This window comes from Lissotriton vulgaris, chromosome 6 (assembly GCF_964263255.1).
Source record: "Lissotriton vulgaris chromosome 6, aLisVul1.2, whole genome shotgun sequence".
Lineage (NCBI taxonomy): Eukaryota > Metazoa > Chordata > Amphibia > Caudata > Salamandridae > Lissotriton > Lissotriton vulgaris.
The window spans coordinates 1770013455-1770030308 of record NC_141694.1 but is presented as its reverse complement, the minus strand read 5'-3'; the positions used below and the strand labels follow the sequence as shown (position 1 = coordinate 1770030308).

Here is a 16854-nt window from a genome sequence, read left to right as displayed (position 1 = left end):
TGGCATACGAGCTGCATAGAACTTGGAATGTTCTACCACTGTTCCTTGTTGGGGGTTCTGTGCAGAGTCAGTTGGAGCCTGACTGTGCTGGTTACCAGTCTCTGTGGTTGTTAAGCTGTTCCTCTTTTCTACAAATAAACCTATCCTGGAACCGAACATACTTTTGAGGACCTGGTTATTTTACAACAAATGTGTAAAGCCACGCCCCTTAATTATATCGGCCACGCCCTTTGAGAGACTACCCCCACACAGTTTTTTCATCCCACTTAAAGCCCTGTATAATAGCAATGGTTTAACTTATATCAGGAACCGTACGCCGCCGTCAATGACATGCTGAGTTACTTCAAGTGTCTGGGAGTGCACCCTGCATTCAGGCAACTCAGTTCTCATTCTCGCCCTTCTCCTTTACACTCACCCTGCACTCACAGCGATCACAATGCACTCACACTGATCACTATTTACTCACACCATTCACCAGCTCAACCTGTACTCACAGTGATCAATCTGTAGTCACAATGCACTTGCGCTGTTCTCAATTGGGCTCAAAGGGATTCAGACCGGCTCCCCCCTGTTGTGTGTGTCAGCTCGGGTTGAGACAGAATCCCGGGCTGGTGTCCGTCATATTGCAGCAGCACCCGAATACTTCACAGGTCTTTGAAAGACCATTCACTTATTAACGAGGCTTTGTTGTGTTTTTTTCACCCCTTCTTAGAGCCCCTGCATCACTCAGCCGATTGCTGGAAGAGTTAGCCCCCCCCCCTGAAATTTTTATTAGCCCCTCCTGAAATTTGGCTGTAGTTGAGCCTTTGACGAGTACACTACGACATTTCACTCACCTGTCCCCCTCACTGCTCAATCTGCAATCTCACTCAAACAAGACCATCACTAACTATGCACTCATTCGTCCTACTCTGCACTTACATCTGCACCCAAATTCATATGGTCACCTCACTCAACCTGCGCTGCTCTTACCCTACTCTCACACTGTTGCATCGCTCACCGTGCACTCACAAGGTCACTCCAACCGCCTACAGCACAGAGGGTTAATGTGCCTGCTACAAAGAACGTGTACCATGCAGATCACAGAACTGAGTGTGTGAACTACGAGTAGGGCTATCAAAACATGAAATGTGTGTCAGAAAGGTGCTATAGAGAGATGAGGTGCATTGTTGGTGAGTGGTAGTGAGGGAATTCATGGAGAAGGAGGAAATGGGGGAGGGGACGCCAACAAAAGATTGTTTCACCGTGCGCACCCCTGGCTGGGAGTGTTACCCCCCCCCCCCCCCCAACCCCCACCCAACACACACACACACAAAAGTTCGGGTCTAGTTGCGCCCCTGCCAGTACCGAACCCCAGCAGCCTGGGGCTGTGCTCGCTTTTGAGATAATTTCTAAGAATGTCTTGGCACGGCTCGGCTCGGCCTGCGACTCAGTAAACTGGGACTGTGGGCTCTGCGGGGAGGAGGTCTCCCCTCTGATGCCCCGCGTAACTTATCAGTGCTTTGCAAGCAGCTGCCGAGGGCTGGGTGAGTGACAGCAAGGGAAGAGGCGGGGCTGACAGTACCGGTTAAACACGCACCCGTCCGTGCAGCTCCCACCCTCTCCGTGCCCACCCCGTGCCACCCAACCCCTGCCCCAGCTGGCGCCGGAGTCTGCCGAGTGCTGCATACCCCCTTCCATGCCTCGGCTTCGTTCTCCCGTATATTCTGATGTATATACTTTAAAGAGCCCCCCCCCTCAGGGTCATTCTTCGCCCAGCCCATCTGGTTACATTTCTGACCCCCCCCCCCCACAAGTCGTGTGATCGCCGTGCCCCCTGCCCCATCTTAATCTCCCCTTTGCCCCATCTCCCCACAGGCTCTCGAAGCGCACAGAAGAGGTGAACACGTGGCGCTATATAAACACCACCACTTAATGAAGCCGCTGCTTGGGTCCGGGTGTCGGCGGCGCTCTCAGCGGGGCATGCGAGGAGGGCCCGGGCATCGCTCGAGGTCTTTCTCGGGCTCGCAGGCCACAGCCCTGGCTCAGATCCCGGCGGTGGCCACTTGCTGGCTGCCTCCCAGCGCCGCCCCCTCCACACCCCTCAATCTCTCCAATCAAAGCTGGACGCGGCCCTCGGCGGCGATGCACGACTCTGCTCTGGCAGGAGGGGAGCGAAGCCGCGAGAGGCAGCCAAGGGCTGCAAACAGGGGTGGGATGGATGAATGGGAGCCCCGTAAACAGATTCCGAAAGAAAGCGAGAGCCCGGCGTGCCAGGAGGGCCTGTGTGCAAACATGGCACTGTGAGGAACAGCGTGGGCGACACTCAGCAACTATCACTCTGGCAAACATGTAGATTACCCTGCACTCCGCAGAACTGAAGACAGACACAACTGTGCAGGGAGTGCTGTGATCCCGCAGCAGCGAAGCATTGGAACTGAAAACTGACACCCTATCAAACCCCCGATGAATGTGCCCTCGTGACCCGCTCTGGTGTTAGAGTCCACAGAGACAGGGCCAGTAAATGGAGTACTGACTCTCAGGTGCCAGCCTCGCAGATCTGACCAGGACACATTTAAGAGCACCAGGAGCTGCTTTCTCTCTGGCAGACCAGGCACGAGCCTGATGGTTGTTCATACAATGGGCCATCTTCAGCATTCGTCCTTGGTCCTTCTACCCCAGAGGTCAGTCACATGGTCCAGCCTGTGCAAACTCCTCACAAAGGACATGGGGGAGTGGGGGGGGAAACAAAGGCAATCACGCGGAGGGACAAGAGAAATTACAAGAACACCGCCAACCAAACGGATAATGTGGACTGGGCCTCAAAACGGTTTCCACAAAATCTAGACACACAGGAGCAAAGCCTCCAGTGTCGATTCAATGTAAGAGATACAATGACCACAGGACACCTCTCGAAAGCCGCAGAAGTGATGGGTTCACACCACCACTAGCCACTCTAACTGGCACCATTGGCACCTGACTCCGAGAGTTCCAGAAGGATGAAACCCTCCAACAACTACAGAAATGGAGAGACTCAAAACCCCTGCACAAGCTTTAGCTGAGGACTGTGATTACCATCCAGTCGGTCTCATCATTTGCCTTGCGAAATTGCTTCATGGACAACACCAGTATCCGCAAGTGCCAACGGACTAGTTAAAGCTTAGATTAATAAGCAAAGTTCGTTGTGCCATGAGCTTGAACACGTAGCCTGTTGCTCCTCAGTTCTAGATGCAGACGGATCTATTTCACGCCACTCACTCCTAGGCAGATAGCAAGACAGCATAACAGTCCACTCTCTCTAGAGTCTAGGGGTCGCTCTGGACACAAGTCAACTTGATACTAAAAAAGAATCTGTAGCAAGGGTTTCTTTTTATTTCTTGTCCTTCTCGGATACCTAGTGCCTTTCCGTTACCCTGAAAACACAAATTAGCAGCAATGGACACTAAAATAAATTACGATATCAACAAAAACTACCTTCCTTTACTTCGATATGTTGATATCAAATCCCCTCCTTCAATTTGTCCAACACATTGCTGCTGCACTATTAAGAAAACAAACAAACCCAAATGATCCAAGCACAAGCTGACAAAGTACACGTATTGCTAGGAACACAATGGGACCCTAAAACCCATTCCCTCACAGAAATCCTGCACGGAAAAGCGGTTTCATAACATGGTAATTTAGATTGAAATAAGCCTCTTGCAGACACCCCATTTGTTCTGCTAAATCAAACTTACTCTGCATCTTTAGAAGGCCAGAGTGAGACATTTTATCCAGTTCAAGTACACCCTAACTGTACAATATTTTCCACACAGGCTTCCCATACAGAGAAAACATGAATTCCCCCCCAAAAAAACCAACAAAAAGGTACCTCTTCTTTTGCAAGTAGTTCCTCAGCCAGAGGTGACAACTTAAAGCGTACAGTCAAATCAGTCAAGCTAAAGCTAGTTTTTATCACTAGTAAGATCTTGAATGTCCCAACAAATCTAAAGAGATTTTTTTAATGGTTTTTGAACTTTCAAACCCAGATAATCATTCTACTTATCACGACCTCTCAAATCATATCGATATTTTTCTAGTTTTACGTTGAAAACCATAAAAGTACATATTGATAAAAAGAACACACAATTATCTTATATAACAATTGCTAAAAATATAATACTTTAAAAACAAATCACATGTATCAAAAGCCCTCCCCAGCGGCTAAACAGAGTGGACTTGAGTATTGTAAAACAGACAATCAAATCTGATAATAGAAGTCTACTTTGATAACCACCCTGCCATTAATTAATTTGCCTGTTGTTACTCTTGATTAATCCGGGCACTTCAGAACTAGAAATTTGATCGTTCAGCCATTAAGGTTAAAAGGATAAAAATATTTTTAAAAACAATTAATCCTTTGTTATTCTTGCAGGATTACCTTTCTAAGTTATAATTCCTACCAGCAATCACAAGCTCATAGGTTTTAGATAACATTAATAGTTCTACACGATCGAACAGAAGCACGAAGAAAGCAAATTAATGCAGCACATATTTAATCGTCTAAAGGACCTTGTAATGCGAGAATAGCTTGCACAGTATATCTTATATTTTTCGCTTTCATTAGTGGGACCAAGAAACGCTAAGTATATAACATATAGAAGTTACAAAAAAAGAGAAGTGGCTCATGGACTGGGTGGCACCATCTCTGCACGGGCATACCATCCCATCGAGATTAGTCTGATATCCTATTGGGAAGCACAGTAAGTATTTTACTGTGTCTGCCCTGAACCTGAATAATAGGGAGCACTTCCAGGTCCTCCTAGGTTTCTAAATGTAACGGACTTGTGTAGCCTCTACGTTCCAGAAAAGGCATTTCTCATTCGTTACTTTTCGCAACTCTTCCACAACACTCTTATATTGTAATCGTGCTAATACCGTTATTGAAAATTCCTCTTTGCTGATTGATGCACATAAAGTGGGGTCAGAAAAGGCGTTTGGCAAGCCAATCTCGCTGAGGAGACCTTTCACATAGGCCAGCAATGGGACTGACTTGCCTCTGTCACATTTCAGACAATCACAGATTATTGCCCCAGTTAGTGGAGAGTCCTCATGCCGCCAGATAGAAAGCCACAAAAACACTGGTGTGGTTCTTATGAGGTCGCGCAAACAAGGGAGCCCAAGTTCACTGTGGCAAATTACATTTGAAGAGGATCCTGGAATAGCAGTCTCAAATCTCTGTGATTCTCTCAATTCTTTTTTCATTAATAAGATTGAAACTATTCAAAAAGAGTATTCCTTTCAGCCCTTTGCACAATAGCCTGCCATCTAAAGATATAAATACGAGTGCCTTTTGTCCTTCCCCGAGATCAATAAAGAGGACTTGAGGGACTTACTGATAAAAGTTAAATTGGGGGTTGCCCAATGATACCGGTCCCCCTAATATTTTACAAATGGTATTTACCCACTTTCCAAATCTGGCACTATCTTTTCTTAATCAGTCTCTCGGTCAAGTCCTTCAAAAAGGCTATTGTGGTCCCCTGACAACAGAAAGAAGGTAAGGATCCCCTCAACCTAAAAAACAATCAGCCAATCTCCCTCCTCCCCTATTTGACAAAACTATTTGAGGCACATGTAGCTCGTCGCCTCTGCTAATTTATGGAGGCCTCCTATTTCCTTGATCCCTGCCAAACACACTTTCGGCCAGTGCCATAGCATAAGCAGTGATCCTCTCGCTAGTCGATGACATGCGAAAGGAGGTGGATAGAGGCAATACTCAAGCTGAGTAGAGGCCAGCACGGATCAGGGGTGGCGGGGTAGGGAGATTATAAAAGAAAGAAAAAAACCTTATCACTATGTCTCTCCATAGTCTCCCCATGGGAATGGAACAGGAAGTAGGTAGCCAGTCTCCTCTAACCAATCACAAAGCTGCATAAATGGCTAGGAGTGATGGTAGTTGCTCACGTTCTTTGTGCTTCTAATACCTGTTACTAGGTAGGGCTACGCTATCGCACAGCACTCAGAATAGTTGAACGACTACTCTACCCTCCGCTGTTAGTCTAAGAACTACTCTGAAATGGACATCTATGGACCTCTGTTTTATGAAGAAAAGACCTGCATCTTTTAATCAGCTTCCTAGGGAACTGTGGGATCACATGTAGATTAAGCATTGGGTAGTCAAAAGCAGACTGAATTGTTCCCATGACTATACTTAAAAACCAGTGGCGGCTGCCACCAAGTAGCAAGGGTGAGGCAGGAGGAAGGTTGGGGGGTCAGAAAAAGACATTTAAAAAAAGACTTACCTTGCTGCCTGACCGCAGCCTTGCAGTGTCCTCTTCTGTTCCTGCTTGAAGGAGGAAGCACAAATATGCTCCTCTAACCAATCACAATGCTGCAATACAGCATTGTGATTGGTCTGAGCGCCGTGGTTCAGTGCTCAGACAGGTTGTGGGAGCCTGTGCATGCTCCTCACCAGGCTGTGTATTACAGCCCGGTGGGGATCATGCAAAGTGCGCATGACTGTTTGGCCGGCCTTCTTCATGTGCACTTCAGTGCCCACCACTCCTCTCCTTGCTGGCTGTGACACAGCCAAGCCCCACCCCAGTGCGTTACCTGGAACAAAGAAAATGATAACAACATAGTGTTATCCTTTTATTTTTAATTTATCCACTTCTCAAGCGCAGTAGGGCGACGCTCCTCCACCTTATTAGGGGAAGCCTTGACATGGTCCCTGGGATCACAACCTGGTATCAGATAATCAATTGTATTCTCTTTAGACTGTACTTAATTCACAGTGAACTTGGAAAACTAGTTTTTGGAGGTCACTAAGGTGGAATAGGCAGGGGAGATACTCCACAGATCTGAGCAGGCTTGAAATTAGTCACTGAGAAAGGCATAGCATTCTGGACCGGCATTCACTGATAATTAATGACAGTGCATACCTAGGAAATTTATGATGATGTAGACAATGTTAAAGTTGAAAGTTCTTACAGGCTACAGACTATTGATCAGGTTTTGGGGCAATTCCGGTAAGGACATGTTACGCTACCGCATTTCTTTTCTCATGAACAAAAAACACAGGAATCTTCCTGTCAGTCAATGAAGTCCCTGGTAGTAGTGCTTAGGACAATCATTATGGGTTAGAGGAGCAGAAGAGATCCATCTTTCTTTTGTTTTGTAAAGCATCAACATAGACAGTAAATGCCCTTAACTTTAATATCATATTTATGAACTATAATCCAACTTCTAACCCAGACCTCTAAGCATGGAGCTTTAGAGTCCCTCCATGATTTTAAATGTATCACTTTAGTTATGTGATGGCATGTTTCCCTGCCATTACTGCTTGTTGCCAAAACACAACTCCTAAATAGATGAGGGAGTGGCCTCGACCGCTGGCTCCTTCACTTAAGAGTCCAGCAATAACCATGGACATTTCCATATACTTAGAACCCAGGGTTTCCAACAAGCTCGTGTTGCCGTCAGGCCGTATTGCACTGCAGTTTGCTGGAAACCAGGGCTTATAGCCACGCCTGTTGACATTCTTGATGACAATGACTCACCGTCTCAACTATTCCTGCTGGGGAAGAGCCAAAGCCATGCTCCTCTAAGCGAAGTGAATAAATTAGTAGATTTGTTTTAGGAATCTCGATCATTTACTTTGCTCTAATGCATTAAAAAACACACCATGTAGTTTTGTAGACATGAAGAAGACAGCTCAAAGTCTTGGGTACAATGTTGCAGCAAAATGAAATTACATCCTGGGAAGGACATAGAATTCTGGAATGTGTACATTTTTATCAAAACTCTTTTTTGATCTAAAGAAAAGGTTATGTATTAGCATGAGGGGAGAGCTACTTGTGTCAGTATCATTGCCTCTTCCCAATTCTAAAAAACATCTCATGCATGACTACAAAGGAAATTGGTGCCTTAACCCCTTCCATGCGTCGGACGGCCCCCAGCCGTCCGACTTCACAGTGGGACTGTGCGGAGGACGCCCGGGGGCCGTCTGAACCCCACCCACTCATTATTTCGCCCGCACCGCGGTCAACCAGTCCTGCCAAGCGTCACGCAACACGTGTGACGCCCACGCATTTCAGTGCGGTGATCCGCATCACCGCACTGAAATGAAATGTCACGCATTTTGCACAGTGACCTGCAAGGCAAGCCAACGGCGTCTGTCACTGTGCCCGTCACTTAACCGTGGCTCTCTGCTGCTCGAGGCGCCGCCTGTGTCCCGACTCCCAAACAGTAAGTAACAGCAGACTGCGCCGCAGCTCTCTGAGAGCCGGCGCTACAAATGTATCCGAGTTGCAGACTTCGGTCTGCCAGGAGAGCTGCCTGTGACACAGCAGGGGCCGGGCTGCCTGGCTCCACAGTACACTGCAACCAATGATGATCATCGACGTGTCACTAGGGGGGCCGGGATCATTAATCCGGATGTGCGGTGTACTCCCGCCTCACGTCCGGCCGCCAAACATGAAGTTAGTACAGTCGGCGCTCATCATCATGGCACCAGGCCGGCCGCAGCGGGGGGTGGGTCCCGACCGTCCGACCCCATGTGCGGCACCACTGCGCTGACCCGGCGAATGACAATGTCTCTGGCCTGGTGCGGCCAGCCCCACACAGGAGGACGAGCACGGCTGCGGCGGGGAGCCGCGCTGCAGTAGTAGAGGCCGGGCGAGGACTAGAGTGGAGGACTGCCACAGCAGCTGACCTGAGCTCTGACTGCCAGTTTCAGAGTGGATGAAGACAGCCACTGACTGGCAGTATGGTGGCAGCAGGCAGTGTCTGTGCTGCACAATCGTGGCTGGACAGCAGGTCATTCAAGTAACAGTCGAGCCCACCCCCCACGCAGCGCTGCGCACGCCACGCCGGTGGCAGCACTTAGTTATTTTTTATGTAAGTGTCACTGCAGTGCACGTCGTGCTCTACATCAATGCAGCTTGCAACTTATATTGTGTACTAAGAGGCAACTATTGGAAACGAAACCCAGCCATGTGTTTATATGTAGGTTGAGAGGATTCTGGAATCCATAATGTAGCAGAATTATGAGCGCCGCAAGGCTGGTTGTCAGACAGTGACACCGGCCACTGCAGTTACCGTGACTTTACTGGGGCCTGGTAGCAACTCTAGAAAACAGCCAATTGAAGCCTGACACTCAAGGGCTGCACACACACTATTACTATCGGTGCACTGCAGGACGTGATTATCTACTGACTCAGCCTTCCCGGTCAGTCATTTCTGGTTTGGCACAGGTGAGTCAAGCAGCAACAAAGTAGAAGTAAGTTACCACCAGCCCCCGAGACAAGTGTGTGTGTGTTAATAATACAAATTCCTGAAAGGCAGCGCGGGATCAGGAGGCTGCCTGCAGTCAGTGGGGGGCGGTCGTGTTAGTTACTCTAACACTTCGCAGGTGACACAGGTGGATTAGACCGTGTGCAACTGTTCATGTTGTTGGGACCTCCCATTCCAGCACATGGCTGAACTCTGTGTACAATGGGCATAAAATGGATTGGAATACGGCCCGAGTAATTTACGTGTGGCTGACATTATTTAAATCCGGCGGTACAGACATAACATCTCCCTCTATGGCAAGAGAGCCTGGCAGAGCATTTCCTCTCACCGCCCACATTGTGGAAGTGCTTCTATGAGCCCCAGAATCCACCACAGCTCTTCTTTCTCTGGGGACACCCTGGCAGAATAGTTTATCTCTCTCCAAGCGACCATGACAGAGCCGCTCCTCTCACTGCCAGGCCAGGTCACTTTCAGGTGTGCTCCCAACTGTAAGGTTCTAGGCCTGGCTGTTTTCTTTGGGAAAGCACCAAGGCTGATTTATAATTAACTGGACTCCTTGTAGCGTGGTCGAGCAAGGATGGACTGGAGCATTCTCCACTCATCATCTTTTTGTTCTGCTACGATACTGGCATTACCTCTCCCCTCAATGCCCCCCACAGCCTGGCAGAGCTTATCTTTTTTTTTGCCCAGACACTGGCAGTGCTCCGCAGACAACCAGGATGGATATATTTTTTCAGGATGTGAAATTGAAATGTTAGACGAAAGGAAATGCAAACTGTTATTTTGGTGAGCATTAAGAGACTCAAATTTGAAGGCTAAGGGCATAAACATCATTTTGCTCTGGGAGCTGAACATTGTTACCATGCCTGAGCCCAGCTGTTAATTTGGTTAAATGAGAGCCTGTTCGAAAATGTTTGTAGCAATGAGTTCTTGTTGAAATACTTACCAGGTCTGCCAGGAGGTGGAAGGGAACCTAATATAAGGGGAGTCTCATAAGGTAAAGGGTGGGTGCCTGGTGGGCAGGAGGGGAGACATCTGAGTGATGGAAGGAAAGAGAGTCTGTTCCAAACACAGGGTAAGGTGGCGGAAACAGGATGGCAGAGGCTCTACGGAGGCTATTTGTAGGCTTGAGGGAAGTCCAGCATTGAGTTGTGGAGACCATCTTGTTATTTACCTTATTGAACAGTACCAGTACATACAATCAGGTTATAAGGGCACTAGATTAGTGTAGTGTCCTTCCATACCAGGTGCTTTGCAGCCGTTTAAAGATCTTCTTAGAGTTCCTCGTTGCTCAAATAGGTATAATTTCTGATATTTATGTTTCCTTCGTCTTCATTGCTTGATTTTGCTCGCGAGAAAGTGTCACTCATAGTGGTTGAAATGTCACACATAATTACACTTACATTATGAAAATGTCACACATAGCAATTTGAAACCTTGGCAGCTATGGTCAACGGGTTAAAGGTCTTTGATGATTACTCTCTCGTGCATGCCTCACCCACCCTGCTAAACGTTTCAGTCACAGTGGTGTTTTCTGGAGTCCCACTAGGATATACCAAGCCACAGGCTATCTATTTGACATCTGCACACCAATGCCCCTCATGTGCAGGGGGAAACAAAGGCATGTATCAAGCATGAACAAGAACTCAGCATAGTGGATGGAACACTTGAAGATAGTTTAACCCCTTCGACGCGGGTGACAAAGCCAGCTCGTCATGGGCATTACCTGCGCTGCGCGCATGATGAGCTGGCTTTGTCACGTAACGCGGGATTTTTGAAATTCCAGCGCGCAGCGGGAAAACCCGCTAGCGCGCATGCGGTTAAGAATGGCTGTTCTTCCCTCTCATTTCACAGCTCAGCTGTGGCAATACAGTTGCTGGGGCATTTTAAGCAAAATGGCAGCAATGCTATGTACAATAGCCTCCAGTAAAACTCTAATGCTAAGTACAAACCTCACAGACGAAACTGTTATGTTGATTTGTAATCTCAGAAGAGAAATGTTGAATGCAAGAAACCTACTCAAACTACTTATACCAAAAGATGCGGTTTAAGGGTGCTTGTCTTCATTGACACCACCAACAAGTTCAGTGTCCTGCTAATATGATTTTTAGAATCTTCGACAAATTGCCCAACGCAAGCACTGCTATCACCTTACAGAGAGTAGCTTTTAACTCCAAGCTTAAGTTTTCAGTTTGAACAAGCCATGTTGTACACCAAGTGACAACGTTATGGATATCTTTTCTGATAGGTTTATATATTTTCTCCTCATATTAGGAGTTCAGATAAACACCTCTTGAGTTCTAATCTCTTTATGCAGCACTTCAACCACAGGTGGTGAGGGATTTTATATGAGCTAAGGAGGGCTGTAGAATTGTTATCTGATAGTCGCCTAAATGTTTCTTTAATGGTTCAATATTCAAGCCTTTTCTAAGGAAACTGAATTCACCTCCTGAACATGCTCAACAATCTTCCACAATAAAGCACCCAACAACTACCTGGACCTTTCAATATACAGGTATAGGTATTCACAATGATGAACCTCTTGGAGTAATGTGGCTCTTTGCTTGTATCAAACATTGAATGTTTTTGAAAGGGGTTAGCCCATACACTGATATTTAAGACAGAAGGCAAAAAGTGTTATTTAGAAACTTTTCACAAATCAAAAAAGGATTTTGCGCATATTCTCATTCAACAATAGTAACTAGCAGTGTACATTCATGAGACGGATGCATACAAGTGGAAGCCTCCTGGGCTACCACCAACCAGAATACAATGGTCTGAGGGGTAACACACACTGACATTGTGACTGCAAATCAGACTCAGTATCTTTAGTTATAACTAACTCAACACATAATGGGCTATAATTCAGCAGAGTATGGAAGATGCCCTTTTCCTTACCTATCCTTTATATTAATGCAAGGAACAGTTTAGTAAAATAATTCCCTATGTGTGGCTAATGTGAAGAAGAATGTTGCTCAATAAAGGGTGCAAGGGGTGATCCAAATGGTGTACAACGCAAAATCAAGAGCCTTACATGTGTTGTTGTGGTGAGAAGGAAGTGTCAAGGCCTCCAAGGCCAACCCTGCAAGCCATGGTATCAATACTCACAGAAGCTACCTTTCTACAGCGAAATGTCAGTCGATGAAAGATTTGTCTGTATATTCTTTTGGTTTTTTGTAAAATGTCGCCCATATCTCTTTAATTCACACACCTCAACATTACTTAAAAGTGCGCTTTCGCACTAGGTGCTACATCAATACCACCATGAAAATAAAATAAATAAAAAAGCTACTCTTGTATTATCCTTTAGCCTCCAACACGTCGCTAGAAACCCCTGACGTTGTGTCAAAGCAAGACGGCTGCTAAAACCATTACCTCTTCTCTAATTTGTGCCCTTTAAATCACTCGTCGAAATACAATTTTTGATTACTACAAATGTTTCAAGCACGTTTAACCAGAATTTAACATATTGCAGACAGGAAAGAAGTTGGTGTGCTGCAGATTAGGAAAAAGAAGAGTCGGTGATCAGTGCAGAGAAATTGTGATCGCTGTCATAACTTTACTTTCTTTCATTCTGGGTACTTGCCGAGATGGCTTTTTGTGGCAATTGCAGCTTTAATCACAGCACACCCCAGCACTACGATGCAAGACTTGCTCTGCAAGGGTAGTGTGTGAGTGCACTGCACGCTGCTGTGGTTCTCTGGAAACTCACGTTCTCATTTCTGCTTGGAGTAAATGGACTATTCAAAGAGTTTGGTTTCCTTGTTCTTGTCATCAACTAGCAAACCTGTGTTTTACAGAGACCGTTGTATCTTCTTGTAAGCCACTACCTGCTCTATATGTGGTAAATGCCTTGCCAACTAGTGTTTACTCGAAATTTGAGAGAAGTGGGCAGTAGGCTCATGCTAGCTTTTGACAGTGCAGAGGTCAGATTTTCTACTAAGGTAGACTGGCAGATGTGCCAACAGTAGTCTGCACAACTGGATATGATTCGGGATTAGTTTTTTCAAAAATAATAAGGTCCTTCGGCACTACCGTCCATACCAAAAAGATAGTATAAATATCTTTAGCAGGATTAAGTATTTTACCTTCACATCTACCAACATAACCCATTATCAAAAAAGCTACTTAACAAAACTCTACTAACCACACTTCATCAAAGACACCTAAATGGTGGAAATTCTAAAAAAAATATACAAAAAATTGATCAGAAAAAAAATAGCGCTTCGGTGCCAGAAATATAGGAGGAGGTGGAGTGCAAATATTAATAACATAATGTAATGTTATGTGCTGACAAGAGAGGCTTCTTACCTCCAGTAGAAGAGGCCCGAGAGACTCCTTCTCTATCATCCCTTGGCTGCTGGAGGAGATGTCGGCTTTCTGGACTTCATCGTCTGCAGCTGCTCTGGCTTTCTCTGTGAAATAAATGTTATAAAATAGGTTACACGCCCATATAACCAGCATCTGCAAATATTCCTAGAATATCAGAAGGACACGCATACGCAGTAATCTGATACAATCCAAAAGCTTTCTTTCTGCCCTAACAATTGGAGTTAGCATTGGTCTAGTTCATCACAAGAATCCGGTAAATGTGCTTACACGTCACACTTGAGGTCATTCAAAGAACAATACCGGAGCAGGACCAAGGACACGGGAAGAGCATGAGTGCAGACTTTGTCACTCCGAGAGTTGGGTTCCCAAGAAGGACCAGGAACACTGAAAATCATATCGGCCAACTGTGTGGTCTTCAATGGCTTCCTCAGTGAACTCTGTGAGGTTCAAACGACGGAGTATCTCTCTACTAGGAGAACCTGGGCTCCACCAAACGGATTCAGAAAAAGCTATCAGCAACCAGGCTTGAGTATGAGGAAAAAAAGGAACCAGTGAGCCCTAAACGCTGCCGTGAGACAGTTTCAATTAGCTTTAGGATTCAGAAACAACAATTCCTGCTGAAAGAAAGATGCAACAAGGTACAAAGCAGACAAGAAGGCGGCAACTGACAATTTAGAGCCAGGGACACATCAGAAAGGATGCCCACTTCCACTTAAAGGTTATGCATGGCTCAGTAGGTTCTGGTGGCTGGTGCTCTCATGCAGAAGGTGTCTGAAGAAACTAGAGCTACACCATGGGCAACAAAAGAAAAAACACACGCACTCCAGGGGTCTTCTATTGGGCAGACATATGATACTGCACATGATGAGAGGGTGTAACAAGCATTTGCAATGCAATAGGTCTCGCATTAATTAAGTTTGAGCTATTGGCATTGCTAAATAGTGCAACACCAATTGCAACAGAAGTCTTAAAATTGTATGCCAAAAAAATGTGTATTTATTTTTGTAGCATTGGTGGCATGCTGCGCTTTAGATGAATATGTTTAAAAGTAAAGTGCGCCATACTGCGATTGCTATAATAGTTAATTGTGGATGCGTTAACAATTGATGTGTGCACTGATGGCTGGTGGTGTGTGTGCCTGTAAAATTGTGCACTGATGGCTGGTAATGTGTGTGCCAGGTGGAAGTGTGCACTGCCGGCTGGTGGTGTGTGTGCCAGGTGGAAGCGTGCACTGACGGCTGGTGGTGTGTGTGCCTGGTGAAAGCGTGCACTGATGGCTAGTGGCGTGCCTGGTAAAAGCGTTCACTGACGGCTAGTGGTGTGTGTGTGCCTGGTGAAAGCATGCACCGACAGCTGGTGGTGTGTGTGCCTGGAGAAAGCGTGCACTGACGGCTGGTGGTGTGTGTGTGCCTAATGAAAGCGTGCACTGACGTCTGGTGGTGTGTGCTGGTGGAAGAGTGCACTGACGGCTGGTGGTGTTTGTGCCCAGTGAAAGCGTGCACTGACGACTGATGGTGTCTGTGCATGGTGAAAGTGTGCACTGATGGTGTGGGTGTGTGTGTGTGGTTGTGTGTGTGTGTGGTTGTGTGTGTGTGGTTGTGTGTGTGGTTGTATGTGTGTTTGTGGTTGTGTGTGGTTGTGTGTGTGTGTGGTGGTGTGTGTGTGGTTGTATGTATGCGGTTGTGGTTGTATGTGTGGTTGTGGTTGTATGTGTGGTTGTGTGTATGGTTGTGTGTATGGTTGTGTGTGTGTGTGATTGTGTGTGTGATTGTGTGTGGTTGTGCGTGTTGTGTGTGTGGTTGTAGTTGGTTGGGTGTGGTTGTGTCTGTGGTTGTGAATGTGGTTGTGTGTGTTGTGTTTGTGGTTGTGTGTGAAGTTGTGTGTGTGTGGTTGTGTGTGTGTGGTTGTGTGCGTGTGGTTGTGTGTGTGTGGTTGTGTGCTTGTGGTTGTGTGTGTGTGGTTGTGTGCGTGTGGTTGTGTGTGTGTGGTTGTGTGCTTGTGGTTGTGTGTGTGTGGTTGTGTGTGTGTGGTTGTGTGTGTGGTTGTGCTTGTGTGTGGTTGTGTGTGATTGTGTGTGTGTGGTTGGTTGTGTGGTTGTGTGTGTGGTTGTGTGTATGGTTGTGGTTGTGTGTCATTTCAAATGTTTAAACATGCAAACTCTATGTTTCTTGAAATAGGATTAGTACCCAGACATACAAAGTGCACAGTAATCTAAATACTAAGTGTTGATCTGCTAGTGTGCTGGGTTTATGACACTACCCTGGTAACATTGCATGTGAAGTTTAATGGCCTACTGAAGGAGGGTGGAGTAGCAGAGGCAGCAATGAATCTCGGCAGGGAGCTCATTTATGGAAAGAAGCAACCTAAAAAGTAAAGAGGCACCGCTCGGCAGGCAGTTATGTGAGAAAATAGCTGTTGTGTGTGAAAAGCGTGGTACAGCAGAAAGAGTACAGAGGAGCAGGACAGCATGCCAGGTCCGTTACGTGGGGAAAGTGCACGAAAGTGATGTTGTTCTCATATCTCCGCTAAAATGCACACTGTCTGACAAGCTGGATTTGTTTTTAAAACCAAGTTAAGCAGAGGGGATGAGTCTGCAGGCAAAGCCCTGCGAAATACTGAAATAAAAAAATGTGAGTGAAATATCTAATGTCGTTTTATGTAGCCTTTACAACAAGAACAAGAGTGTTACATAAGAAACAAGAGGAAAGCGGGTTTCCTTTGCCAAACTATGCTGGACGTTTGTGAAGGCAGGAGAAACCGAGGCAATTTAAAGTAAAACGAGACCTATTGCCAATGCTTGTTTATTTACTTAAGAGCCTGCTGTTGCATTGCGGTAAATAATTATTGTGCTTTTGGGGAGGAGACACAACATATAGTGCAGCGAGGGCTTGGCTTGGAGCAGGATGAAGGTGCTATAAAAGTCAGACAAAGTGTAGATGGGAAAGACAGATTAGCTGAAGGAGTGGGTGTACGACAGCAAAAAACGAGGGAGAAGAATAAACGAATGCAATATAAAACAGAGCGGCGAAGCTTAGGTTTACCATGGTGAAAACTGAGTTATTGTTCTGAGCTTATGTTTGCCATGGTGAAGTCTGTTATTGTTCTGAGTCAGTTGATACAATTGACCCAACAAGCCTGAAAACAATGTTTTTCAAAATAATATAAAAAAAATAACGGAGCTCTGGGCGTTGCAACCAAAAGCAGGCTTGCAAGCAAATAGGATGAAACAACAAAGGGAAAAGCCACAAGAAGCAAAACACAGTCCCCACA

At 46.1% G+C, this 16854-nt stretch overlaps 1 protein-coding gene across 3 annotated transcripts in view; it reads right to left on the bottom strand.

The window, feature by feature from the left end:
• The window catches only part of NCOA1 (nuclear receptor coactivator 1), a 1223800-nt gene that overhangs the window by 417858 nt on the left and 789088 nt on the right, over nucleotides 1-16854 (bottom strand). For all 3 annotated transcript variants that reach the window (XM_086928021.1, XM_086928023.1, XM_086928022.1), the window contains one exon: nucleotides 13564-13667. In XM_086928021.1, coding sequence (XP_086784147.1) covers nucleotides 13564-13667 — 104 coding nt within the window. The remainder of the gene's footprint in view (nucleotides 1-13563; nucleotides 13668-16854) is intronic.